This window comes from Rutidosis leptorrhynchoides, chromosome 4 (assembly GCF_046630445.1).
Source record: "Rutidosis leptorrhynchoides isolate AG116_Rl617_1_P2 chromosome 4, CSIRO_AGI_Rlap_v1, whole genome shotgun sequence".
NCBI classification, from domain to species: domain Eukaryota; kingdom Viridiplantae; phylum Streptophyta; class Magnoliopsida; order Asterales; family Asteraceae; genus Rutidosis; species Rutidosis leptorrhynchoides.
Window position 1 is genome coordinate 199,454,727 of NC_092336.1, and position 10,936 is coordinate 199,465,662.

The 10,936-nt window shown below is 36.2% G+C and overlaps 1 protein-coding gene across 1 annotated transcript in view; it reads left to right on the forward strand.

Annotated features, from left to right (window-relative positions):
- LOC139841337 (ent-copalyl diphosphate synthase 1-like) overlaps positions 1-5,813 on the forward strand; it is a 33,238-nt gene extending 27,425 nt beyond the window's left edge. Inside the window, exons 6-13 of the mRNA XM_071831560.1 lie at positions 253-365; positions 446-672; positions 2,125-2,240; positions 2,343-2,441; positions 2,747-3,086; positions 3,966-4,139; positions 4,224-4,418; positions 5,664-5,813. Coding sequence (XP_071687661.1) covers positions 253-365; positions 446-672; positions 2,125-2,240; positions 2,343-2,441; positions 2,747-3,086; positions 3,966-4,139; positions 4,224-4,418; positions 5,664-5,813 — 1,414 coding nt within the window. The remainder of the gene's footprint in view (positions 1-252; positions 366-445; positions 673-2,124; positions 2,241-2,342; positions 2,442-2,746; positions 3,087-3,965; positions 4,140-4,223; positions 4,419-5,663) is intronic.
- Positions 5,814-10,936: the final 5,123 nt, after the last annotated feature.

Genomic DNA, 10,936 nt, shown 5'->3' on the forward strand with positions numbered 1-10,936 from the left:
TATATTATAGACATGCCAACACTGGACAATAATCTATAAAGCTAGCATGCATAAATATCTAAATTCAAAAATGAGTGATCATCCATACATCATCATTTTCAAGCTGCACACCACTAAATATATCGAGTAAAAATCAAAATATTGTACAACACCTCGAAATATGTTTGATGGTGTATAGATGGTATACATATCACTTCCCTTTGAAAATTAACAGGTGAATTACTAATTTATCCTCATTGCATATATTTGAAGGTATTGGGATGAACGGGGAATAGGGCTTGGTAGAAATTGTAATTTACCAGATCTTGATGACACCGTTATGGCTTTTCGAGTTTTAAGAACTTACGGATATAAAGTTTCTCCTGGTTAGCTTCTTTAATTACAATAAAAAAAATTGCATTATACTTAATCGATCAATATATGTATAATCTTGGGGTCATTGTAGATGTGTTTCAACAATTTGAGAAAGACAGAAGATATATGTGTTATCAATGGCAGTCAACTGAAGCTGTAACTGTGATGTTCAATTTATATCGAGTTTCACAAATGAGTTTTCCTGAGGAGAAGATCCTGGATGATACCAAGAAATTTTCTCAAAAATTTTTGTTAGAAAAACAATCCACTAATGAGCTTTGGGATAAATGGATCGTCACTAAAGACTTGTCGGGGGAGGTATTCCGTTTCAATTTAATAGTTCCTGTTTGTTTTTGAGTCGTCCCATAATGACCACTTTCATTTCATAAATTAATAAAAATAACACAATAAATTTCTTTTATATACATATCTTAATTTAATGCATATAATATAAAAGAGTACTTAAAATATAAAAGATAAAACTGTAAAATGAATAAAAAACACAATATGCTAATAATAATAATAACAATTTTTTGAACCGTATAATATTTGTCTGAACTAAATTGGGACGGAGTATAATTCTATAAGGTGTAAATACATGCATATATTTTTTTTATAAATTGTTTTACTTTATGGACTATGGATAAAATTGTATTTTACTTTAGACCATTCCTAAAGAGGAATGAAATGCATCTCGTCAAATGACTTGGAGCAAAGTAATGGAATGGTGAAGCCCCTAGTAAAGTGTGAGATGCAAACGCCTTGGGCGTGAGTCTATGTGACTAAAATGTCGGGAAGGGTCACCAAAATCCAATCAAACAATATTAATATAATTATATTTTTGTTATTTATTTATTTTTTTCTACTTAATTTCTAATTAAATTTTACCACATGACTCTATAAATATTTGACACAAACATTTGATCTTTTGAGTTAACGAATGTTAAGTAAAGTCACGACTAAAAACTCAATTTTTCACCAAAAAGTACACAATTTGTCTTGACATCATAGTTAGTGTTAGAAATGGTCTAACAGATTTTGTTCTTGACACCTGTCCCATAGGTCTTTTAGTTACATAAAGATAGTTAGGATTATCTGAAAGAAGTTTATGGGTGAAGATTATTTTTTAAGCAAAACTTATTACTATTATATATTTAATAAATGTAAATGAAATCGGTAGGAGTTAAAATTTAGTTGTGAATCGACTAAACTGGATAATAGAATAGATGAAGTACTTATATATCAGGAAATAATCCAATTTATAATTTCAAAAGTTATTATCTTATCTTAAAAAGAGTTAGTTCAAATAGCTTATTTTCTAGAGCTTATGGATTTTTTTATTTTTATTTTTTTTATTATTATTATTATTTTTTTTTTTTGGGTAAATGGGTTGAGCTTGTGTTTTTACATAAGCACCAACTATTTCTCTACGAAACAATAGTACTAAATATTGAGCTGGTGAAAAAAAAAAAAAAAAAAAATTAACCTCTCATAAATCGTATAAGCTACCATAAATAAACTCCCTTGTCAAATACACCCTTACTAAAAGTGTATCATTAAAGATCTATATATAGTTGCTTAAAAAAGTGTGGCTAACATCTTTGTGACACTCTTCCCTCGTAAAGTTTGATACTAAAACACAATTTTACTCTATTCTTTAAAAAGGTCACTAAAGATTGTGACATTTTAAAGTGCTACCTGTGTCACTAATTTCACTATATTGTAGTGACCCTTTGGTCTATCTAAAGACATCTAAACTTGGTTGCATAGGTTGAATACGCACTCAATGTACCATGGTATGCTAGCTTACCTCGACTAGAGACACGGTATTACTTGGAACAATATGGTGGTGCCGATGATGTTTGGACCGGAAAAGTACTTTATAGGTGTAGTTATATACAAAAAGTTAAAATATCATCATCTTAACATTAGATGGTTTATCAAATCAGATCTAAACCTCATATTTAACAAATTCAATGGAAATGCAGGATGCCAAATGTAAGCAATAACATATATCTCGAGATGGCTAAATTGGTTTACAATCACTGTCAAGCAATTCATCAGCTTGAGTGGAGCCGTATTCAAAAGTACGTGACTTACTCCGATCGAAAAAATCAGTCTCCTAATAATTATTATTTGTTGAATTTAAGATAGATTTGATAAATGACAATTTTACTGGTAAGTTTTACCGAATATATTCAAAAAATTAGAAAATTGGTGATAATAAATTAATAAATTGATATGTTTAATGATATTTAGTAATATTTTTCACTTATATAGTACTTTAGTAAGTTGGACAACTATTTGAGACGTAAGGAGTATATATTTTATTTATTATTGACGTAAATTGATTCTAATTGATAGTTTTATGATACTTTAAATTTTTAAACAGATGGTATGCACATCTAAACATTGAAGATAGCTCAAACATGAGACTTTTATGGTCATATTATCTAGCCGCGTCAAGCATATTCGAGCCAGAAAGATGCAATGAGCGAGTTGCTTGGGCTAAAACAAGTATAATTCTCGATGTCATTACATCCTTCTTTTCCGAGGACTCAAATATTGTCATGAAAGAGTTCATAGATGAATTCTCGAACCCTCAACACCATCATAAAGATGAAAAACGATGGCACATGGTGATGAACCTACTTCATGAAACCATCAACCAGATCTCATCAGAAGCATTCATAGCTCATGGTGTAGACATCCTTCCGTACCTCCATAGCGCAGTAAGTTATTCATCGTCTTCTTGGACCTCTTATATAGCTACTAATACAAAACGGGTAAATGGATAAGGTTTTTTTAGTTCGTAAAAAGAAAAACGAGTTTTTTTATTCAAATGTACGTGACCTTATCTAGTTATCACGTGACTTTTTTCGACCTATTCTCTGGCCACCCTAAAATTTATTGCTAGTGAAATTTGAATATGAGGAACTCTTAATTACAAAAATATCATGAACTCAACCACCGGACTAAGAATTCTTAGGATGGTTTATAGCTACAAATACTTTGAATATTTATCAATATTCATTAAGGGAGTGAGCCTTTAGTTACAGATTTTCCCCCATTATTCTCATGTACATATATCATGTATCTTGTGCGTGTAGAAAGCTAATGAGAATTTAAATAATGTGTACAAATGTAAAACATACTTTGTTCTTTTCCAGAATAGATAATGTAAGAAACCTTAAGAACTTAAATGTTGTCCACACTCATATTATTGACAATCAAAACTTAAAACCACAAGATACATTTTAGCTTATACATTTTATATGAAATGTTCACGAATTAATTATTAAATTATACATTATATGAAATGTTCATATGTTCACGAATTATGTGTACATGTAAACGAATATGTAAATTTATTTTTAAGGTAACTTTGATATTTTTTCATACTATGTTGCATTTTACATCACGCCATATCAATACTCACATATAACTAATAATAACTAAATCTATTAAAACTATAATTTAAAAGTTCCCCCATTCTCTACTCTGTTTAGTTTTTGTAAAACTTGAACACGTTTTCTAGTACTACGTTTAGAAAATTCTCTTTAATATTGTGCAACTGGTGACTAATTGACTACCTTTTTTTACTAATACAGTGGAAGACATGGTTATCCAACCAACAAAAAGGAGTGGGCAGTGAAGCCGAACTCATAGTTCGAACTATAACCATGAGCGGCGGCCGATGGTCATTAGAAGAGGTGTTATCTCATCCTCAATATCAACAAATATCATCTATCACTAATGACCTTTGTCACAAAATCTCTAATAAGGTACACCCAGAAAAACTTATTTAATCTCCTCTTGATTGATAAATCATTATTGATGAAATAGCGTATATGTATCAATTTGTATAGGACGACACTACTTTAGGCTTCACTGTGGAATCAAAAATGCAGGAGCTAGTGCAACTCGTGTACTGTCACTCACCCAATGATCTTGATCCTGATTTGAAGATGACATTTTTAACGGTAGCCAAAACTTTCTATTATAGGGTGAACATTGATCCAAAGACTATAAACAACCACATTCATAAAGTGTTGTTTGAAAGTGTATTTTGAGAGTTATCGCAATCGAGCTACACGGTAATGAGATTCGCTAAATACAATTGGTGACTATGAATACTGGATTGATATAAGCATAATAGTAGTGCTTAAATAAGCTTTTCAGAAAAGACATAAGTTCCTCATTACAGGTGCTATATATCATGTAAGATGAAATAATTATGATGGCTATAGTTTGTAACAACATCATAACTTTATCTTAATTATTACACGTTGAATTATTGTGAATGTGTGATATACATTATCTATTCAAATTTGCATTATTGAAATCTTCTTATCTATCAGTTATACATCATATACATTATTTGTCAATCTTGAACCATTATCTTGTGAGTGAGTCATTCTGGTTATGTTTTATCAATAGTGGGTCAAATCGCTAAATAAGAAGATAAGATTTGAAAAGAATCATTTGAAGTTGGAGAAACTGTCAAATACTTGCCTTATGACTGAAATAATATAATTGTTCTAATCATGTTGGCACACTAGTTATCCATGATTAAGGTCAAAATGCGATTCAGGTCAACCCAACCCCGATATGCTTGTATTGAGCCGTACCAAATTGCACATTTGACCCATTATCCAGTGTACCCGACAACCCAATTTCAGCTCATGTAATCCAAATTTGTTACTGTCAGATGCATATTATTGAACAGATCTATACCAAGAATAAGTTGAGAAGGTATTAAAGTTGTACACGTCTAAAGTCTGTTTACAGAGTAATTTCAGGTAAAAATAGCAGAAAAGCAGAGTTGGATGATCAAAGAATAACTACTTCAGATCGTAAGAAACACGATGTATATTAAGAGACAAAGGTAAGGGTCTTTCTCCTCGCAAAATAAGCTTGTTGGGTGACTTCATGAAGGGATTAAAATAGGACTTCTAATTGTATGGTTCGAAGTGGTCGGTGAAAGTGATAAAACTGGATGCCTTTCATTGACATTACAACCGAGTTATATACAATGAGATCTGCCACATAATTTGGTAACTCTAAGAGGCCTCTCAACCATGACAGTACTTTCTCACCAGGACTATCCGCCACATCAGTGTTACGTCAGCACTTCCTCACCAAGACTAACCTAGGACTAAATACTCCCAACCATGACATACTTCCTCATAAAAATTGGGACACACTATATTATTTAATTAATTAAATGTACAAGTATACAATCAAAAAGAACCACTTAATATTCCATATATACTCAGTTTGATATGTGCTGTTATTTGTTACTGAAGGAAAGGAACAAGGGCGAGGCACCGAGGGCGCAAGCAGGGTGGCTTGATGCGGCTTGCTGCCATTGGCGCCCTGCAGGGCGTGAGGGAGGGTGGGGTGGAAGATGGTACCGATGGGAGCGCTCTAACAAACTAAACACAATATACGGATAATATTCATCTCAACTTTCGCATACACTGATTAGGAGGTTTTTAACATTGAAAGTACACTTATGGGCTCAACCCATTTATCTTGACATTGAACCATTTGGCATAATCCAAATCGATGAGTTCATAATCTAAACTGATTAGGCCATGGAACGTGTCCTCATGTAAATTATTTGAATACCGTTTTTAGAGAACGTTTAAAGTATAAAAAACGTTGGCATCATAATTTCTACTTGGCAATCATCTTGAAGGTGAGAAATATATTCATTTCTCTTAGATCATCCAAACATAACCATGTTGTTCCTTTAACATGCATGATAGGGAGTTAAATAATACAAAAACCAGTTATAGCAACGATTGAAGCTACTTTGTTGCATAAACATGTGTATCGGCAGAGACATGTTAGCCCTGTGTTTGTTAGGAAGAGAGGATCTCCTGGACGTTGGGAGATATAAATTTGAGAGAAAATAACTCTATTACTCACAAGAATAGATTACACGAGTATTTACAAAACTCTAAAAAAAAACTCTCAAACTTACACACACTCTCTAGGTTGTGATTACACTTCTCTAAGTGATTTTTGGGATGATTTACAATGAAAGTTTGCATCTCTATTTATAACAAAAATTCTATGGCGGTGAATGGTGTGAACGAGGAAGGTTGGCGGAAGTTGGCGGCCGTCATCGTGTTCAAGTTTGCCACTTCCATACGCGTTGTCAACGTCGGCAGCTTTGAACATCTAGATGACGGCTGGAACAGAGCCATCTAGATGACGGCTGGAAACCACTGGAAACCATCAATTCTCCCCATCCAGCCGAATCAACGAACATTCCAGTTATGTCTCTGCATAACTCCAACTTCTCTCGAGTCACCACCTTTGTTAACATATTCGCATGATTCTCCTTTGTATGGATCTTCACTAGTCTCAACAGTTGTCGATCAATTACCTCGCGTATCCAATGATAGCGAATATCAATATGTTTTTTACGAGAATGGTACATGGAGTTCTTGCTCAAATCTAGAGCACTCTGACTGTCACAATGTACCTTGTACTCCTTTTGCATGATTCCAAATTCTTGGAGATAACGCTTTAACCAAAACATTTCTTTTCCAGCTTCTACGGCAGCAATATACTCTGCATCAGTTGTGGATAATGCAACACACTTCTGTAGTCTTGACTGCCATGAAACAGCTCCCCCTGCAAAAGTGTAAATGAATCCTGAAGTGGATTTCCTACTGTCAGGATCTCCGGCCATATCCGCATCTGTATAGCCTTCCAAGATTGGATCAGCTCCCCCGTAACAAAGACATATATTCTTTGTACCTTTAAGATATCTGAGAATCCATTTTACTGCATTCCAATGCTCTTTCCTGGGGTTGGAGAGAAAACGACTCACCGTTCCCACTGCATGAGCAATATCGGGCCTTGTACACACCATCGCATACATCAAACTTCCAACTGCTGAAGAATATGGTACTGAAGACATCTCCCCGATCTCTTCCATGGATGAGGGACATGATCTCTTACTTAACTTGAAATGGTTGGCTAATGGAATTCTAACAGGTTTGGCATTGTTCATATTGAACCGTTCAAGCACTCGTTCAATATACTTCTCCTGAGATAGCCATAACCTTATATTCTTCCTATCTCGGGTAATCTGCATTCCCAAAATTTGTTGAGCCTGTCCTAAGTCTTTCATGTTAAAAGACTTAGAGAGTTCCTTCTTCAGCTGGTTGATTTTCGTTACATCTTTCCCTACGATCAAAATATCGTCTACATATAGTAGAAGAGCAATGAAATCTCCTTCAGAAAACTTCTGAATGTAGACACACTCATCTGCTGTAGTTTTCTTGTACCCTTGACTCACCATGCACGAGTCAAACTTCTTGTACCACTGCCTAGGTGCCTGCTTTAAACCGTACAAACTTTTCTTCAACTTGCATACGAGGTTATCTCCTGAAACCTCAAAACCTTCTGGCTGCTCCATGTAAATTTCTTCATGAAAATCTCCATGAAGAAAAGCTGTCTTTACATCCATCTGTTCAAGCTCCAAGTTCATACTTGCGACCAATCCAAGTATGACTCTAATTGAAGTCATCTTGACTACTAGTGAAAATATCTCGTCAAAATCAATCCCTTTCTTCTGTTGGAATCCTTTGACTACAAGTCGTGCTTTGTATTTCACCACTTTTCCGCTGCCATCCTTTTTCAGCTTGAACACCCATTTATTTTTCAGTGCCTTCTTCTCGCGTGGAAGTTCTACAATCTCATAAGTTTGATTTTTCTGCAGAGAATCCATCTCATCCTGCATTGCGAGCAACCATTTTTCTTTATCCTTATGAGATACTGCTTCATGAAAACTCTATGGTTCTCCATCTTCAGTAAGTAGAATGTACTCGGATTCCGGATATCTACTCGATGGAATCCGACCTCATTCAAATCTACGAACTTCTGGAATATACTGAGGAGATCCACCATCATCTTTGCCTTGTGATGGTTCTGGAACGTCTGGCAGATGGAGTTGTGGCTCCCCCTGCTCATCACCGTCATTTTCCTCATTATCTTCTACTTTCGGTATTTCATCTTGCACTGAAAGTTCATTTCTCATGAATGATTTCGTTGTTGCCTCTGGCACCTGAGCAGCAACATTTGACTTTTGAGATATTGTGGACTTTTCAATATCTTCTATTATCTGGATTTCATGGAACACCACGTCCCTACTTCTGATCACCTTTTTCTCCTTTGGATCCCATAATCTGTATCCAAATTCTTCATCTCCATAGCCTATGAATATGCATGGAGTGGTCCTTGCATCTAGCTTCTGTCTGAGCTCCTTGGATACATGTGCGTAAGCCAAACATCCAAATACTCTTAAGTTAGAGTATGATGGATCCTTTCCAGACCAAAGTTTCTCCGGAACTTCAAAATTCAGTGGTACTGATGGAGATCGGTTGATCAAGTAACATGCGGCTCTGACTGCTTCTCCCCAGAATGGCTTTGGCAGTTTAGCCATACTGAGCATGCTTCGAACACGTTCCATGATTGTTCGGTTCATTCTTTCTGCTATACCATTGTGTTGAGGGGTACGTGGAACTGTCTTCTCATGTCGGATGCCATATGATCTGCAATAGGCATCGAACTGCCTGGAAGAGTATTCACCGCCGTTGTCGGATCGAAGACACTTTAACTTCTTTCCTGTCTCACGTTCTACCATGACATGGAACTGTTTGAAGTAATCGAACACCTGGTCCTTCGTCCGAAAGAAATATACCCACACCTTTCGAGAAGCATCATCGATAAATGTTAGAAAGTATCGGTTGCCGCCAATTGATTCAACCTACAAGGGACCGCAAACATCAGAGTGTACCAGACTGAGTAACTCTGATTTTCTTGTTGAAGAGGAATTAAACGAGACTCTATGCTGCTTACCAAACAAACAATGATTACAAGGATCTAGTGCAGCATCCTTGTCTACATTGATAAGTTCCTTCTTTATTAGGGTAGACAACCCTTTCTCACTCATGTGACCGAGTCTCTGGTGCCATAAATTTTGTGAAGCCTCCTTTTCTGCAACATTAATGCTGTCTGTACAGATCTTCACATGAGTCTTGTACAGTATGCGACAAATATGTCCTCGAGCAACTATCATAGCGCCTCTTGACAATTTCCATGTGCCTTTACTGAAATGACTATCATAGCCCAGTTTTTCGAGAGCTACTCCAGAAAGTAAATTTAGCTGAAGATCTGGCACATGACGGACATCCTTCAGAGTGATTGTGCTCCCGGAATTTGTGTTTATCTTGACATCACCAATTCCGGCAATATCAGCGGAACTGGAATTTCCCATCTTCACAGCTCCAAAGTCACCAACTTTATATGTTGTGAAGTATTCCTTGTATGGAGTCACGTGGTAGGAATCTGCAGTATCTACCACCCATTCCGTGACTTCTCGTGAGACGTGAAGGCATGTCTCATCATGGGTTGAACAATAAGCTACATCACCAGTGATAGTAACTAATGTTTCTCCACCCTTATTCTTCCGCTGTGAACTGCTTTGACTTTGTTCATCTTTCAATCGGTAGCAGTTCTTCTTCATATGTCCCTCTAATCCACAATGATGGCATTTATATGTTGGTTTTCTGCCATCAGCTGACCTGCCCCTGCTCTTGCTTCTGCCTCTCCATTTATTTTTGCTACTCATTCGCTGTCTCCCCCGATTCTCTGTGATAAAGGCATGGGTCTGATCTGTGCCCATGTCTTTTCTCCTTGCCTCTTCACTGAATAGGGCATCCTTGACCATTGACATGGTAAGTTTTCCATTCGGAGCTGAGTTGCTGAGTGTTACTACCAGCATTTCCCAACTATCAGGAAGGGAACTAAGTAGCAGTAGCGCCTGAACTTCATCGCCAAGCGGCATCTCTACAGACGATAACTGGTTAACCAAGCTCTGAAACTCACTAGTATGCTCGGCAACTGAAGTTCCACTTTTAAGCTTCATGTTGACTAAACGCCTCATTAACAGGGCTTTATTCCGAGCAATCTTGGCCTGGTACATGTCCTCCAACTTTTTCCAGAGGACATATGCGTCTGTCTCTTGTGCAACATGGTGGAAGACACTATGATCAATCCATTGACGGATCTGACCAATAGTTTTTCGGTTTGATTTCTTCCACTCTTTCTCTTTGGCAGAATCAGGGTTTATACCCTTCAATTCAATAGGATCAAACAAATCCTTACAGCTGAGGAGATCTTCCATCCGAGGTTTTCACAGCGTGTAGTTTGTGGCTGTGAGCATAATCATAGCTCCCGAAGATGATGTTGACTCTTCTATGGACATTATCACCTTACAAATAATTTTTCAACACAAACGGGGTTGAATTGTAGAAAACAGAGATCACTGTTACGTCCGGAACGGTTGAAAATGGTGGATTAGACACTTCGCGGCTTAAATTCCACTTACGGAGCAAAATTATAATTTTTATAAACTTCAGGGACCAAAAATGAAATTCTGAAAATTTCAGAGACCACATTGTAAAATTTTAGAATTGCTACAGTACTGCTACAGGAACTTGCTACAGTACTGCTACAGGAACTTGCTACAGTACCGCCGCTGCTACAGTGAATTGCT